Below are 18,251 nucleotides of genomic sequence, written 5' to 3'. Positions count from 1 at the left end.
TAAATAGTAAAGATTTTTTTAGAGAGGGATATAAACATTTTCTTTTGCTAACACATTCATTAATAACATTTAATAATAAACAAGGCTTAAACATTAGCTTGGATTGTAATGCAACTATTAGGATTTCTGATGGAACTTGTCCATCATTAATTGAAAAATAATCAAATCTGTTTAAATAAGTTATCTATTCTTTATTTCAGAGACAACTCATAAATATCAGTTGGCTACCTCAAATGCCTTGGGGAATGAAAACAAAAATCATATAGCAATCAAGACCCAGGGGAGCTTTTTCGAGGGTGGTGGCAATTGTGGGTAGAGCACCATGAAGGCCTCAGGGACACTCTGTGAGTATAAGGTGGTGGGGTGCTGCCTGCCGACCCCCAAATGCTGCATGCTGCCCCTCTATCGTATGAGAATTTTTGCGCCTAATCACGCTGTTGCCAAGTCCCGCTTCTGGTACTTTTGTGTCTCCACTGAAGACGATGAAGAAATCCTCAGGGGAAATGGTCTACTGTGGACAGGTGTTAGAAATCTCCCCTTTGGGTGAAGAACTTCAGCATCTGGCTGCACTGTGACTCCCACAGCATGCACTGGGAGTAGCAGGACCTGACCACAGCTGGTGCCATCACCCAGGGCTACCGAGACATGGGCACTGGCACCAAGCCTGGGCCCACTCAATCCAGATTGTGAAGGTGGAGGAGATCGCAGCCAGCAAGTGCCGCCGACCAGCGGTCAAGCAGTCCCAAGACTCCAAGATCAGGTTCCCACTGCCGCACCAGGCCCTCCGTTGCCAGCACAAGCCACACTTCGCCAACAAGAGGCCCAACACCTTCTCTTAGGTGTAGGCCCTCTCTGTCCCCGGGTCTGCCCAAATAAAACTCAAGTGGGAAAACCGGAAACAAAAAAAAAAAACCCAGGGGAAGGGGGAACTTTCAAGATAGTGGTGGACTAAGATATGGAGATCGTCTTCCTCCCCACAAATACATCAAAAATACATCTGCATGTGGAGCAACTCCTACAGATCACCTACTGAAGGCTGGCAGAAGATCCCAGACTTCAAAAAAACAAAAAGACCCAGTGGATAGGTTACTTCACAGCTATGTTCATAATCTCAAAATATGAATAGTTAAATCTCAATATAAAAAGTGAAAGCCATTTTTAGCTACAGCTAATAGAGTTCTAATGTATTATGCTATCAATCAAAAAATATACATATACCTTTTTGTTCTCTCCAATGGAAGGTATTTTAACACCATTCACCAAGAGATTGGTCAACTGTTGTGATACAAAGCCCTTTCTTAAGTGGATATTAATAAAACCTAAAGAAAAACAGAGAAGAGAAAAAAATTAGATAGCTTCCAACTTTGAAGATTGCTACTCCCAAAGCACTTCTCAATTTCACTTATGCTGGCTCCAGAACCCTAGTGTGGCTCTGGTGAAACTTTTCAGGCTTCCAACAGCACCTGGGGCCTTGGCTTGAGCCCTCTTATGAGCTCCCTGTTTCCACATCTAGTTTCATCACTTTCCTGAAAGCTTCCTACTTAATGCAGGACCCCTTCACTCCCAGCGAATGATTTAACTCTTAACAGAAAATAAACGATCCTTCTGCCACAGAGTATCTGCCATCACTATCTCCTTTTTGCTGATGAGAAACTGAGTGACAAGGCAATAAAGTAACTCATCCACAACCAGGTGAGTAAGTCTCGTTTAAAACCTCAGTTTCCTAACTCCCAATCCAAGGTGTTTTCATCATCTTGTTCAGTACATGAGTTTTAACCTTATGTTTATATTTAAAATGGTTTTCTTTTCTTATTTCAAAAGGACTCAGCAATCAATAGAACTACTTTAGAGTACATTATGACATACCAGGACCAGCAATTTCAACTTTCTCAATATATTCATTGTCTGGGAGGTGTTTGACAATGTTTTCAGCAATTTCTCTTGGATTAACTTTCTGTTCCTTGGTTTTAAGCATCTATAAAACATAAATGATTGATTACACAACAGGTCTCAGCAAATTACTAGAAAACGCACAGCTGACAAAGCATCAGATTCAACTGACACAAGACTCATTAGAAGGCAGCAGCAGAGACCAGTGACCTTGTAAAGAGAGCGAGATTAAAGCATCAGACAGCAACAGTGCCGGGGGAATGGAAAAGTGCCAAAACCACAGGATCTCTTTTCAGAATGAGCTGCCACAGCTGTCTAGAACTTCTTAAGGAAGACTTTTGAAGTCTTTAGTTATGATGCCTGTTCCAGAATATTTACATTTCTAATTTTCAAATCATGAAAGTGTGCAATATTCAGATTTGAGTAGTAAATAGCACCCTTATAAACTTAACTCCAGCACAGACACACAAAAATTATCCAGGAAAAAATCTGATCTCTTTAGATGAAGCCTTTCTATTCAGCAATGAAAAGAAATCAAAAAGTCCCAAACCAAGCGCAATAAACTACTAACACATTAGCTATTAGAAACAGGGAACTCCTCTGACTGAACATGAAATACACAAGCCTATCTCACAGACACATCTCCATCAAATATTTGATGGGAATGCTGGTGCTAATTAGCTAACTTCTAATTCCTCAACAATAAGTCAGTTATCCTGGACACAAAAGGAGGAATGTGCCAAAACAGTATCAGCTATTTCCTTAAATACTGAGTATATATAATTTAAATATTAAAATTTGTGCTTTTTAAACATTAAAAACACACAGTCCCTTTCCTCAAGCTTTTCAGAACTGTGGAAAATGTTTTTACTGAGGATACAATGCTCTATTATTTATGTAAATGATAATTATGGGCTTCCCGGGTGGCTCAGTGGTAAAGCATTTGCCTGCTGATGCAGGAGACGTGGGTTTGATCCCCAAGTCAGGAAGCTCCCTGGAGAAGGAAATGATAATGCACTTCAGTATTCTTGCCTGAGAAATCCCACAGGCAGAGGAGCCTGGCGGGTTACAGTCCATGGGGTTGCAAAAGAGACAGACATGACTGAGCACGCACGCACGCAATGATAACTGTCATGCTTAAGAAAATCAAAGCACAAAGAATGCTTTATAATAATATAATTACCTGACAGATGCCCATAGCACTATTACACTGATAGTCCCCAAACTTGGGCTGCTGACTTGGAGTCACAATCAGTGGAGGATTTTCCAAAACTGGATAGGCAGCCTTAATGGCACAACCAAAGACCTCTTCCAGGCAGCTATTAATGTTAATCATAGTTTTGGTTGGTTTGTTCCTTTCTGCTTGAAGACTCTGTAAGAAAAGAATGTAAATGTTAATAAACTTTATACAAAAATTTCCCAAATATTTTGAGAAGCCTTCAAGTATCTTGAAACTGAAAGGTAACACACACTCCTAGTGTAACACTCTCATATTTAGGATGTGCTGAGAAGCATTAATAGGACAAGTCTATCCCACAGCATCTAAGACATACATGTAAAAATTCCCCATGTACTTTCTTTCTACAGTTATTTAATATAACAGAAGCCAGCAATAGGGAGTAAGGGGCTGATGATTTTCTCAGCTTCCTAAAGCACCGAGAAAATAATATAAAATCAATCCTAAATAACTTCCTATCAAATGCTGGAACTGAAAGCTCTATGGACAAAAACAATAAAAACATTTAATCTCTTCATTAAAACGCTGACCCTTTCAAGCATGAAATGAAACAGGTCAAAAATACTGATGGGTAATATTAATGTATCAGAGTAACAGATTGTTTTGTCTTCCTGCAAAATAACCCCGTGGTACTTCCTATCTCTCACCTTCTCAGAAGTGGAATACACTCATTTAAGATGGTATATAATTAATTAATTACCTCCATTATTGCACTTTTCATACCTTCTCCAAATTATCTGTGTTTGGACAGATCTGAAATTTCTCTAAATATTCTTTTGCAAAGAAAGTGTCTTATTTATGGTTCTATCCCGATAGATGACGGTCCGTGTGGTTGCAGAAGTGTTGGACAAGCAACTAAACAACAAAAGTTCTGGCACCTAGCCCTGTACCCGCCATGTAGCAGGTCAAGATGGCTGGTGACTGAGTAGATATGGCCTAAAGAGACAGACGAACGTGCTGTCTACACACTAATCATGAGTTTACATTAGTCAAAGTGTCGATGTGTAATATGAATGGCAACAATAATGAAAACTATTATTCGAGCAGTACTGAACTGAGCGCTCCTGAGTGATTCAAGTGTCAAGAGCGGAGTCAAGTGCTTTATTTATGTGCATTGCCTTACGTCACCTACATAACAAAAATGGAGTTTGTGACTACTATCACCATTTCCTTGTGGGTTAGAGATTAAGTAACTTGCTAAAAATGATAAAGGGAAGAGGCAAAGCCAGGATTCAAGGTGAACACTCTCTTCTCCTTTAAAATGTTAAGTTCCATGAGGTGAAGAAATACTACATATGGTATAAGCATCTTTGCTACAATTCAATATAAGCATTCTGAAACATCACATTATGCAAAAAAAACCCAAACTAACTAAAACACCCTCCTAAAACAACAGAACTTATAAGAAAATTAGCATCAGGAGATAACTCAAAATCTGTGATTTTGTAATAAGAGCACCATCACATAGCAACCTTAACATTGTCACTGATGAAAAAAGGTACCTGTTTTTCTAATAAATACTAACGTAAGACTTAATCTTGAAAAGAACATGACAGCTCAAGGGGAGATTTGTAGAGATATGGATGGACCTAAGTCTGTCAAACAGAGTGTAGTAAGTCAGAGAAAGAAAAACAAATATTGTATATAACGCATGTATGTGAAATCTAGAAAAATCTAGATTTCAGGGCAGGAATAGATAAGCAAAGGTAGAGAACGGATGTGCAAGCGTGGGAGAGGGAGGGTGGGCTGGGCTGGGCAATTAGGTTCAACATAAATACATGTCCATGGATAAAACAGCTAGTGGGAACAGGGAGTAGCACAGGGAGTTCAAGTTCTCCATTATGTGCACCAACAACTTACTCCTACCTTGTGTAATGCAGGGGGAAAGGATGGGGTTTGAGTCCTTTTATCAAATTTCAGAATCTTCGCTAACAAGGATTTTTTTAAAAGACACCATAATTTAAATTGCAGGATGAAACCAAAGCCCAGAGTACTCACTTTTTGAAGGATATAACACATGTGTTGCGTAGCAGAGGATTGGAGGGTGGGAAGGAGGTCCAAGAGAGAGGGTGTATGTGTACACACACAGCTGATTCATAGTTGTTGTACAGGAGAAACTAATAGAAGGTCGTAAAGCAATTATACTTCAACAACAACAACAAAAGAATACACTTCCTTTTGTACCTTCTCCCTCCCAGCTTCCAGCACATACCAGGTATTTAACAATAATGTTGACGTGAAATAAACAGAGAAATGAATATAAATAAGTGCAGAATGAACGAGGTAATCAGAAAGGTTGAGATATTTGGGGGACAATTCCCTGGAAATGTAATTTTTTTATTTTAGAAGACTCAAAGGAGGTAATAAAAAAAGACTTCATGGCAGTGGGGCAGGCAGAGTCTAAGATGAATAAGTAAGAGGAAGCTTTGGAAAGAAGGTATAATGCCAGTGCAGCCTGCCTGAAAGTAGCAGAGAACACACAGAGCCGAACACTCATGGGAGTGAGGTCACCATCGCCCAGGACGTGTCATCAGTAGACCTGAAGAGCAGGCCAAGAAATTAAAGCCCCAACGGAAGCAAGCTCCATTTTCTGACAAAATCAATAAACACTGTTAAGATTATGAAGTCATGAAATAACCAATACAACACAAGCTTCATGGGAAAAAATGTTCCAAAATACTAACAGGAAAAGAACCTTCCCACAAATATGACTCTGTAAAACACAAAAATAAAACTGTAAAATAACCAACTTAAAGCAGAGAAGGACTGTGGGTGTAGTTAAAAATATTTTGACTTGATATAAGCAATTACTGAAAATTAAGCTGGCTACACACTTAGTATGATGAAACATTTAAAGGGCCCAGAAGGAAAACAGCAATTTCTCCATTATCTGCACCAACAACTTACTCCTAACTTGTCTAATGCAGGGGAAAAGGACAGGGTTTAAGTCCTTTTGCCAAATTCCTTTCAGTATTTTCACTAACAAGGATTTTTAAAAAGACACAATAATTTAAATTGCAGAATGAAACCAAAGCCCAGAGTACTCACTTTTCGAAGGATATTCAGTCGATACTTTAATTTTAAATTTTCTTCCCGCAACTTCTCCAAATCTGCAGAAGCTTCTGAACAGCTGTAGTTTTTCAACCGATCAACTTCAGCAGTCAGAAACTTAATCTCTTTTTCCTAGGAAAGAACAGCCACCTTGGTCCATCATGATTGATAACTCCCAGATGTGATAAACTGAACCATAAACTTACTTCCTTATCTCCCCTCCTCTCCATCTGGGCATGGTAGAGGTGATAGCAATTAAGGACTTTGCCTTTGATAAGTTGTGGTTTTTGATGACATTACCAATGTCATTTTTTGATGACATTACTGATACTATCCTTGCTAAGCAAAAAGTATTTGTCTGTGTTGGAGAGGAGGAACAGGAGTCTTAAGCCTGCAATCGGATCCCCTTCAGATGGCTTGCTTCTGTGGTTCAAGTCCCTCTGCTTTTGCCTTTTCTGAGACAAAAGGACTTTCCCCTTTTATCCTCTGTTTCCAGTGTCCTAAGTCCTAGACTAGATGTTTTACTCTAATACCCCAAACCAAAGACATGTCAATTCAAAAGAAATAAAGCTACCAAACTGTGTTATTCAAGGAGAGATTCCTCACTTTAAATGTGATTGTTTATCTGGGCATAATTACAGCAAAGACAAAAACACAGTGTGCCATAAATGAGCATACTGTGTTCCAGGCACAGAGCTCAACACTTTTCAGAAATCATCTCCATTCTTCTTATCACAACCCACTGAGAGTATACCTATGTCCCCACACCGAAAAAGACCATATGACTCGAAATAATAAAGAACGTGACAATTTACTTGACCAGCTTGTGACGGATTTAGCAATGAAGCGGTCCCCATCCTCCCACCCCTCCCCACCTGCACCTGGAATGTAAGGAAACTGTCACTTCTTGACAAGCTCTTGCAGTTCTTTCTCCACGAACACTTAAGGCAAGAAGCAAACCCCAGCTTGATAATCAGCCCCTACACGGGCTGAGAAAAAAGAATCTCAGGATTCCTCTTGCACAGTATCATGGACAGAACGGAGTGCTGAGCTGCAAACAGGGCCCAGGGCTCCTGCTCTCACCCTACTTTCCTCTTTGTGTGTTCCCGCGCTTCCCCCAACAGAGCGCGCGTGTTCGGGGAAGAACGAGCACTGGTCGAGGCGGGACTCGACACGCCAAGCTCCAGCCCCGCTGTAGATGCTGGCTTGGGGGGTGTCAAAGAGAGGGGGACCCTCCCCCTCGCTGGACGTCATTGTCACCCGGGCCTGGGAACCCAGGGTTCTTCCTCTCCCATCTCTTGGAAAGCGTTCCTGGGAGGGCATTAACCTCCGAGGCAGCACAGGCCCGTGTATGGGGACTCCGCTGCCCCTGTCGGAAGGGAGCAGGTCGGTCCCCGCCTCGCTGCCGTTGTCTTGGTGCTGCCAGGGCGGGAGCCGGGCCCTGGGGCCTCCATTTCAAACCTCCCCACCGGCCCCATGCGGTACTACCTGCTGCAGCAGCCGCGCGGAGCAATGAGCAACTAAGGCGTCCATCCTCGCGTCAGCGCCCTAACCTCCAAGTCGCCGGAAGCGGAAGCAGTAAGCCCCCTCGGAAGCGGAACCCCTCCCCTTCTTCCCCGGCCCTGCCCAGCCACGCTTGGCTGGCTGGGTGTTGTCGTCTCCTCTTCTGCTGCCCCCTGGTGGAATTTGGGAGAAACTGCGAGGAAAATTCGCGGGGAATTTTCTGCCTGGATGAGGGCTGCAGCCTTCAGAGCCTCACGTGGGGAGGACAGCAAAGAATTTGAGGGGAATCCGACCAGAGCTGCTCTGTGCTCAATGGATTTAGACAGAGGGACTTACTAAAGCCTGCGTTTAAGAAGGGCTTCATTTAACCCTCCGTGAAATGGGTACAGAACCAACAAAATTATTTACCCAATAGCATTTATTATGCACATTAATATGCCATCACTATTCCAGGCTCTGAAACACCAGCTGGACAAGTCCGACATGGTTCCTGCTTTCATGGAGGTTACATTTTAGAGTAAATAGATAAACCAGACAAAAAAATAAATAATCTCAGTTTTAATTGCCACGAAGATAATGTGATAGGGTGACTTAGGGAAGGTCTCTCTGAGCGGGTAACATTTGAATTAAAATTTTGAACGGCTAATCTGGGATTAAGTTCTGAGAAGACAGAGGCCTTAACTGTCTTGTTCACTTTTCCCAGGAGCCGCAGAGCTTCAAACAGTGGTCTCCAAACATTTTTGCCTCTGTGGCCCATATAAGAATTTTTAAAATTCATGCTCTAGCCTACAGACTTTTAAAAGTTGACATCTGAAAGCTCTTTCCACAAATTTGAATAGTTGTGATGAACTATTTTCTGGCATGTTGTTTCTTTTATAAGTGCTCTTAATGTATTTTCATCAAAACTGTGGAGCTGTGAATTTAGCTCATGCAATTTATGAAAAATTTCCACTATATTAATTAATTGGCAAAGCTAGTTCTCTTTGTCAAGTCAAATAATTCATATCATTTTTTCTTCATTTTTTTATTTTTAAACTTTGCTTTTATTTTTATTTTTAACCCAAACACAAGTGTTAATATATGTTCCTGTGATACCTTTTTACTTCTCTAAGAGAGAAAAATGGATGGAGGGAAGGATGGATGAGTTGGTGGATGGTCAAATCAATGGACAGATAGATGTCCACCTTCGAAATAAAGCAGGAAAAAGGGCCATCTTCTAAATAAATTTCTTTTGTTTGGTGCTAAAGGGGTTAACCTCAGGGGAAACTCTTGAAGTTGTAGAGAAGCAAAATTTGCCACCTCAAAATGTATCTTTTTGGTGATTATTTAGGCTGATTATTCTTTATGAAACAGAAGACTCAGGAAGTTTTTCTTTTTACCTCCTTATTAGCTGCCTAAGAAACTGAGAACCAAAGAATTGATGCTTTTGAACTGTGGTATAGGAGAAGACTCTGAGAGTCTCTTGGACTGCAAGGAGACCAAACCAGTCTATCCTAAAGGAAATCAGTCCTAAATATTCATTGGAAGGACTGATGCTGAAGCTGAAACTCCAATACTTTGGCCACCTGATATAAAGAACTGACTCTTTGGAAAAGACCCTGATTCTGGGAAAGATTGAAGGCAGGAGGAGAAGGGAACAACAGGAGATGAGATAGTTGGATGGCGTCACCGACTTGATGGAGATGAGTTTGAGCAAGCTCTGGGAGTTGGTGATGGACAGGGAAGCCTGTTGTGCTGCAGTCCATGGAGTTGCAAAGAGTTGGACACGATTGAGTGACTGAACTGAACTGGCTGCCTAAAGAATTCTATTTATTTTTTAAAAAATATTTACTTATTTGGCTGTGCCAGGTCTTGGTTGCAGGATGTGGGATCATTAGATGTGGCCTGTGGGATCTAGTTCTCTGACCAGGGATTGAACCCGGGCCCCCTGCATTGAGAATGTGGAGTCTTGGCCACTAGACCACCAGAGAAGTCCCCAGCTCCCTAAGGAATTTAGATAAAGGGCCTGTTCCTGGCATAGAGCTACCTCCAGCGAACTCTGCAAAGAATATTGGCTAGGTGTGCTGGGGGAAACTTGGCAGGGCCTAGAGATCACGGTCCACACTTATCTCAAATGTTTACTTACCCAACACTTGCTTTTCCATCTCCATGTGAACTGCTTTTCTCTGAACTCCCAAACCATTATTACTCTCAATAGCTTCTTTTGTCTTTAGCTGAAGGTGGTATTTAAGGTAAGGGTTTGAGCCATTTGGGGAGTTCCTCATTTCTCCTGAGTTTTTCCCATGTATACATATTATTAAATGTTTCTGTGATTTCTCCTGCTAAACTGTCTCGTGTCCATTGAATTCTTAGACCAGCCAGCTCAAAGAACCTAGAAGTGAAGTGAAGTGAAAGTCGCTCAGTCGTGTCCAACTCTTTGCGACCCATGACCCGTGGACTTCTCCAGGCCAGAATACTGGAGTAGGGGACCGTTCCCTTCTCCAGAGGATCTTCCCAACCCAGGGATCGAACCCAGGTCTCTGCATTGTAGGCGGATACTTTACCAGCTGAGCCACCAGGGAAGCCCAAAGACCTAGAGGGTAAAGGAAAATCTCTTCCTGACAGAGTATACCTAGTTCAGTTCCTGTTAGTTTACACCCAGGGTAGTGGGAGGAGTGTTACGCCTTTCTCTGTGGAAAGAGAGCTATAGAAAGAGAATCGGATAACTGAATTTGCAAGCAAAAATTTTTTAGGAAAGAGTATACAAAAATTAACAATCTGTAAGTAGATTCTTCTCGTGTGTCCAGGCCGTAACCCCTCTTAGAATGTCTTCCTACACCCTGAATTGCATATGAACCAGTTTGTCACAGGACATAGCTAAAAAACTATTTCTTTATGTAATGAATAGGAGGGTTGTGAGTGAAAAATGTCTCCGGCCATATCCGTAAACAAAGGATGTTGCAGCCGCCAGGCCATCCCAGGACAGCCACCCTGGACAGTGAACCCTGAAGGAACTCAGGATGCAGGCGACACAGGTTCTATTCCTGGTCAGGGAACTAAGGTCTGAGATGCTGTGGGGGCAACTAAGCCCACAGGCCACAGTGAAGATGCAGTGTGACCAAAAAAAAAAAAAAAAAGTTGAAATAAAAACTAAAAACTGGACTTCCCTGATGGTATAATTGGATAAGAATCTGTCTGCCAATTCAGGGGGCATGGGTTCAATCCCTGGTCCAGGAAGATTTCACAGTCCGCAGGGGAACTAAGCCCGAGGACCACGGCTACTGAGCCCTGGTGCGGCAACTACTGGAGCGCATGCGCCGAGAGCCTACGCTCCGCAACAAGAGAAGCCGCCGCAGTGGGAAGCCCGCCCACCACAACCAACATCTGCCCTCGCTCTCTCGGCAACTAGAGAAAGCCCGCAGGCCGGTTGTTTTTTTTCCTTCAGTCAACAGGGTTCTAGACAGGGAATAGCAAATGCAAATGGTCTCGGACAGGAACTAGGTTTACTGGAAAGCAGAAAGAGGGATTGGGTGTGAGCGGTTATGGAAAGACTGGCAAAACCAAAGCATATAGGAATTTTAAGTGAAGGCGATGGGGGTGGGGGCCGGTTTCATTTTGTTCTAAGCAGAGTGTTAACCATTGGATGGCGTAGCAGAAAAATCAGATTTCTGTCTTTCAAAAGGAAGTTGCGCTGTTACAGGGTGAATTGTATTCTCTCCCCAATCCATATGTCAAAGGCCTGACCCCTTAGTATCTCAGAATGTGGTATATCTGGAGGTAAGGCCTTTACTTCCCTTGTAGCTCAATTGGTAAAGAGTCTGCCTGCAATGCAGGAGACCCGGGTTCCATTCCTGGGTCGAGAACATTCCCTGGAGAAGTTAATGACAACCCACTGCTGTATTCTTGCCTGGAGAATCCCAGGGACAGAGGAGCCTGGCAGGCTACAGTCCGTGTAGTCCCAAGAGTCAGATACGACTTAGCGGCTAAACCACCACCAGGGCCTTTACAGAGTGAATTAATTTAAATGAGGTCATGAGCGTGGGGCCTAATCCAATATGTTTGGTGTCCTTATAAGACAGGACACACACACGCGTGCACGTAGACACACACACGTGCACACACAGGCGCGCGCGTGCACACATGCACGCACGCACACACGCACACACACACACACACACACACACACACAGAAGGAAGACTGTGTACAGACACACTGAGAAGGCTGCCATCTGCAAGTCAAGGGGCGTGGCCTCAGAAATACTCACCCTTGCCTGCAGACCCTTTGGTTACAGACTTGTAGCCTTAAGGACGGAGAAGGCAATGGCACCCCACTCCAGTACTCTTGCCTGGGAAAATCCCATGGGCAGAGGAGCCTGGAAGGCTGCAGTCCCTGGGGTCGGGAAGAGTCGGACAGGACCGACCGACTTCACTTTCACTTTCATGCATTGGAGAAGGAAATGGCAACCTACTCCAGTGTTCTTGCCTGGAGAATCCCAGGGACGGGGGAACCTGGTCGGCTGCCGTTTATGGGGTTGCACAGAGTCAGACACAACTGAAGCGACTTAGCAGCAGCAGCCTTCAGGACTGTGAGAAAATAAACCGTTGGTGAAGCTCCCTCACTGCCCGCCTCTCCCCAGTCTTTGACAGACTGTTATGGCATCATTAGCAAACTAATACAGAAGGTTTGCAAGTGATCCAGGTGAGGGATAATGAACCAAAGTGGTAACAGGGAAAAATAAAATGGCCAGATTCACAATAAATTTTGAAGGTAGAACTGATGGAACTTGCTCTTGGACTAGGAATCCAAAAATAAAGCCATGGGGAATGAGAAATAATGAACCAAGTATGAGCAGAAAGAAATGAAGAAGGTTATCTAGGGAAGGAAAAGATGATTGGATCTTTGAATTCTCCTTCCCAGAACAAAAGTCTAATGACCCAACATACTTTGTTTCCATAGTGAATAATATTTACTTCAACCATGGCACTGTAAATGCTGTTAACAGTTCTTAATTTTCAAATCAACTCATAATAGGAAGCTGGATGATCATTGCAGAGGAGCATGTAAATGTGACTGTCTGTTTTAAACGACATAAAAAATAACCATGTAACTAACAAAAATTAGGTGTTGCTAAGGAGAAAGGGAAATATGTGGCAGAATCTCCTCATCTTTATGGCAGGGAGGGGACAGCTCTTGCCTGCAGATGATGAACAGGGAATAAAGGTCAATTATTTAAGTGGAAACCACCTGATTAACAATTATTAATTGTAGATTCCAGAGGGTAGGGTGTCTTATTTTATATCTTTCTGTAGCATTTGAGATTTTTTTTTAATACCTATAATTACATAGTAACTGAAAACAAATTCTAAAGTGAAAAAAATCAGGCACCAAGCATACTGAATCTCTAGGTGGGGCAGGCCCTCTTTCTTAGCCTCCAGCTCCCAGTGAGGACTGCCCCAAGCACAGAGGGAGTGACTTCTGAAAAGGAGAGGAGGGGACCAAGACAAAGTTCTTACCCAACAGGAGGTGAAAGGATCTCCATGTCTTCTCCCTGTTGTCAGAGAGATGGTGGGGAAGTCATCAAGGGTCCCAGGGTCCCCAGCCCTCATCATTCCCACTTGTACAGCACCTGGGCCCAGTGTCACACCAGCCTTAAGCCAATACGAAGGCATTTTACTGTGTGTAAAAGCAAGGGGGTGGCAATAACATAAATATCCATCAATTAATTCAAGTTATTTATTTCATTTAGTGGGATACTTATATGGTTGTTGAAAAGTCACTTACAGATACCTAGCACCATTCTAGATATATTGACTCAATCACTGTCAGATAAATTTCTTTGTAGATTATGTGATTTTTAAATTTTATTTTTTTTGGCAATGCCACAAGGCTTGCAGGAATTTAGCTCCCCGTCCAGGGTTCGACCACTGCCCTTGGCAGTGAAAACGCAGAATCCTAACCACTGGACTGCCAGGGAATTTCCTAAGATAGGAAATTAAGTTAAATCAATCTTTAAATCGAATTCTTTCTGAACTTAAATGCTTGCTTAGCCTCATCCTCAGGAGTAGTAGCTGTGAATTCATGAGTTCAACAGCCAAGTTAAAATAAACGTATGATTATAATTATACAAAATCCACCGAGGTACCCTCTAACAGTGCTTCCTATACTTCTTTAGAAAACTCTGCATGAAATCACTGGTTATCAAGACAGCCTGTCAAAAGGTCAAAAACCCCTGAAAAAACAAAACACAAAAAATCCCCATGAACAAACAAAAAATAAAACTGCTGGAAATTTCCCAGATTCATGTTATTACTTAGCAGAACTGCAATCAGAATTTTGGTCTTAGACTAATTCATTCACAGAACAATTGTTTGAGGCTCTGTCATCTGTCAGGACTGCTCTGGCCCTGGGGCTAAAATGGTGCCCAAGACAGCCCTGATGCCTGCTCCTAGGTGTCCAATACCGTCATGATCACAGATTCAAAACCAAAATATGAACTACGTAAATGCAAGTGGTAAAAACTATTATAATGTTAAGCGGAGGTCATTTTGTTACTTCTGATTAGCTTTGTGTATATTTATGGTTGGGAAGTCTTATAAATATATGACTCACCATGTTCTCCTAGATAAATGTAAAACCAGTCCCCAGTGCCCTGGGAGAAGCCTTACTGGTGGTACAGGACAAACTTCTACCGTTAGTTATTCCCAGGAGCATCTAGAATATAGTTAAGAATATAATTTCTACTAGAATATAACAAGTTCCCTACCATTCATCAATGACCGAATTCTGTTCAGTGCCTATAACGTATTACTTCCTTGATCCTCATGCCACCTAATAAAGCCAGCAAACACTGAGAAGAAATGACTGATAGGCACTTTTACAGTTTTACGTGGAACATTTGAAAAAGGCAGGCAATGAGACATGGAGCCTCAGGGTCCATCAACACAGGAATGGATAAAGAAAATGTGGTACATACTTACAACAAAATACTATTTAGCCATAACAAGAATGAAATAATGCCATTTGTGGCAACATGGATGGATTTGGAGATTATAATACTAAGTCAGACAGAGAAAGACAAATATATTATCACTTATATGTAGAATCTAACAAATGATACAAATAAACTTATTTACAAAACAAAAACAGACTCACAGATGTGGAGAATGAACTTACGGTTTCCAGGTGGGGAAAGATGTGGGGAAGGCATAGTTAGGGAGTTTGGGATCGACATGTACACACTGCTATATTTAAAATGGATAACCAACAAGGACCTACTGTATAGCAAAGGGAACTCTGCTCAATGTTATGTGCTGCCTGGATGGGAGGGGAGTTTAGGGGAGAGTGGGTACATGTATATGTATGGCAGAGCCCCTTTGCTGTCCACCTGGAACTATCAAAACATTGTTAATCAAGTACACTCCAATATAAACTAAAAAGTTAAAAAAATAAAAATATAGGCGGTAATTTATCTACAGATACTCTCATACTCTTGTGAAAGGCTGAATGGAAAAGAGAGTAATTAGATGCTGTAAAAGCAACAACATAAATGTCCCTCAATTCATTTGAACAAGCAGTGGAATACTATGTGGTTGTTAAAAAGAAGGAAATAGCTTACAGATATTGTCCTAAGTGAGAAGAGGCAAGGCTTAAAATAGTCTGGTTAGTATGCCCTTCAGGTGGGAAAAAAAGAATACATGTGTGAGATTGTATATGCATTGCCTATCTCTGGAAAGATAGGAAAAACTGGCAATACAGGATGCCTTCAGGGAGGGAACTAGCTGGTGGGGACAGAAATGTGAAGACTTGTCATTGTAGTGAGGAGTCTTAAGAGTACACTCTAGGTTTAATCCCAGCTATACCACTTACCAGCTGTGTGATGCTGGGCAAGTAACTTAAGCTGGAATTATCTAAAATAGTAATGATCATGATACTATCTACCTGATAGGGCTACTATTAAGATAAATGAGTTACAATTAAGTAAAGCTTCAGGACCATGCTATAGAAGTGGAAGGGTTTGCTACCATAGTACTTGAGTGCCCTTTGGACTTTGCTGGACTCAGTCAGTCCTGACCAACTCTTTGCAACTCCACGGACTGTAGCCTGCCAGGTTCCTCTTTCCATGGGATTCTCGGGGCAAGAATACTGGAGCGGGTTGCCATGCTCTCCTCTGTGGGATCTTCCCAATCCAGGGATTGAACCCGGGTCTCCTGCATTGCAGGCAGATTCTCAACCATCTGAGCCACCAGAAAGGTTCTCCCTACATAATACACCAGGAACAGCCAGGTAAGGAATGTAGTGAGGACGTGGGGGAGAGTCTCTGCAGCCAAGAAGTGGGGTGGTGTCTACTCTATCACCCCTCATGGCCTGGAGAGGGTCATTCCTATTAATGTCCCCTGTGTGACTTCCTGCGAGTGTGGGGCTGTACCACTTTGCCTCTGTCTCATTCACATTAGGCCAGTGGGTCCCTCGAACTGTACTGTGCATAAGACTGACGTGGGAATGTGGATAAAAGTAGGTCTCTGGGCCATCCAGATATGGTGAGAGAGGGGTCCAGGAGTCTGTATTTTAATTTTTATTTGTTATCTTTGGCTGCTCTGGGCCTTTATTGTTGCACAGGTCTTCTCTAATTGCAGTGAGCTAAGGCTACTCTTTCGGAGAAGGCAATGGCAACCCACTCCAGCATTCTTGCCTGGAAAATCCCAGGGACGGAGGAGCCTGGTGGGCTGCCATCTATGGGGTCGCACAGAGTCAGACACAACTGAAGCGACTTAGCAGCAGCAGCAGCAGCAGGGCTACTCTTCACTGTGGTACGCAGGCTTCTCAGTGTGGTGCTTTCTCTTGTGGAGCACAGGCTCTAGGCAAATAGGCTTCAATAGCTGTGGAGCTCAGGCTTAGTTGCCCCAAGGAACGTGGGATCTTCCTGGACCAGGGATTGAACCCGTGGCCCCTGCCTTGGCAGATGGATTCTTAACCGCTGGACCACCAGGGAAGACCCCTGTATTTTTAAAATATATTTATTTACTTATTTGGCTGTGTCAGGTCTTAGTTGCAGCATGAGGGATCTTTTGTTGAGGTGCATGGATTCTCCAGTTGCAGCACGTGGGTTCGGTAGTTACGGCACATGGGTTTAGTTGCTTTGAGGCATGTGGGATCATAGTTCCCCAAACAGGGATGGAACTGGCGTCCCCTGCATTGCAAGGTGGATTCACAAGCACTGGGCCCCCAGGGAAGTCTGCTGGCCCAAGATTCTGGTGTGGCTGGTAGTGAGACCTACTCTGAAGACAGCTGCAGTGCTCACTTCAGAGGAAGGAAGGAGGAAGAGATTCTGTGACTTGGGTGTTGAAGTCACACAAGTTGATGTCTACAGCAGTCCCCGCTCAGCAGACATTCGCTCCTTTAATGAGCACATGAGCGAACAAAAAGAAAAAAAAAAAAAAAAAAACTCTCCTGGCCTAGGGATAGGTTGGGAGGGAATGAGTGGGAAGTGGAGATTCAAAAACCAGGGGAACACTGATGAAGGGAAGGGTAGGGGAGAAAAAGCGAATGAGGACATTTGTTCAGAAAGGCCACTTTATTGATGGAGATAAAACTGAAAGGTGTTCTCCACAGCCCTCCCTCACTCGTGTCAGTGGCTTCACTGGGCATGAGACCAGCGTGGGCAGGCCTGTCACCAGCCAGCCCCACGCTGCCCGCTCCACGTCGGGCGGCCACATAAAAACACATCACAGCTCGTGAAGATTCACGGACGCACCTCAGAATCCCTGCACAGTTCCCGTGCATCTTTTTAAAAACATGGTACAAAATACGTTAAGTAGGAAAGGTCAGCTGTGCTGTGACACCTTCAGGACATCCTTTGAGGATTACTGTCCCTCAAACATTACTTCTTATTGCAGTGAAACCTCTAGTAGGTAGATCTGTACAAAAAAAAAAAAAAAAATCTAAACAACTTTAAGAAGAGCAGCAACTTAATACTGCTTTAGTTCATTTAAATTTTCTTTCTCAAAAATACATTCCTAAATATACAAACTATACAATCTTGTCATTGTAATGCTGGTTTTTTTTGTTTTGTTTTGTTTTTTTTAATAATAATAGAACTCAAACTAAAAAATTCTGTTTATCTTCAAATGGACAAGAGTGCTAGGGGACTCATGACTTGGTACCTTCATATAACACCACATAAATAAGTTTAGCCACAGTCTAGGCTCACAGCGTGATCACTGGGACAAAAGAAATACTTTTCTGGCGATTAGACGTCATCTGCAGAGAGGGTCGGGATATTCATCCGAGGCCGCGTGAAAAATGCCATCTTCTCCCTGTAAAAAAGGCCATTCCTTTATGTATTTCTTTCTTTCTTTTTTCCCATCCACACCATGAGGCATACGGAATCTTAGTTCCCTGACCAGGTATTGAATCCGAGCCCCCTGCAGTGGGAGTGCAGACTCAACCACTGGGCCACCAGGGAAGTCCCAGGCCATCCCTTTAGAGCAGGCTTTTCAACCTCACTTTATAGATATTATGGGCAGGATAATTTCTTCATTGTGGGGCTAATCCTGTGCAGGTAGGGTCTTTAGCAGCATCCCTGGCCTCTAC

The 18,251-nt window shown here is 42.8% G+C and overlaps 2 protein-coding genes and 1 pseudogene across 2 annotated transcripts in view; 1 reads left to right on the top strand and 2 right to left on the bottom strand.

Moving 5' to 3' along the window:
• Positions 1–7,740, bottom strand: part of RARS1 (arginyl-tRNA synthetase 1) — a 29,243-nt gene extending 21,503 nt beyond the window's left edge. The window contains exons 1-5 of the mRNA NM_001105338.2: positions 7,667–7,740; positions 6,176–6,310; positions 3,074–3,262; positions 1,867–1,975; positions 1,219–1,319 (exon numbers count right to left, since the gene is read on the bottom strand). Coding sequence (NP_001098808.1) covers positions 1,219–1,319; positions 1,867–1,975; positions 3,074–3,262; positions 6,176–6,310; positions 7,667–7,711 — 579 coding nt within the window. The 5' untranslated portion in view covers positions 7,712–7,740. The remainder of the gene's footprint in view (positions 1–1,218; positions 1,320–1,866; positions 1,976–3,073; positions 3,263–6,175; positions 6,311–7,666) is intronic.
• On the top strand, positions 15–1,127 carry LOC101906156 (large ribosomal subunit protein eL20-like; annotated as a pseudogene).
• The window catches only part of WWC1 (WW and C2 domain containing 1), a 167,645-nt gene continuing 157,059 nt past the window's right edge, over positions 7,666–18,251 (bottom strand). Inside the window, 1 exon segment of the mRNA XM_002689365.7 lies at positions 7,666–17,974. Coding sequence (XP_002689411.1) covers positions 17,908–17,974 — 67 coding nt within the window. The 3' untranslated portion in view covers positions 7,666–17,907.

The sequence above is a fragment of the Bos taurus genome, chromosome 7, assembly GCF_002263795.3.
Source record: "Bos taurus isolate L1 Dominette 01449 registration number 42190680 breed Hereford chromosome 7, ARS-UCD2.0, whole genome shotgun sequence".
Lineage (NCBI taxonomy): Eukaryota > Metazoa > Chordata > Mammalia > Artiodactyla > Bovidae > Bos > Bos taurus.
This window is presented reverse-complemented; position numbering and strand designations above follow the sequence as displayed.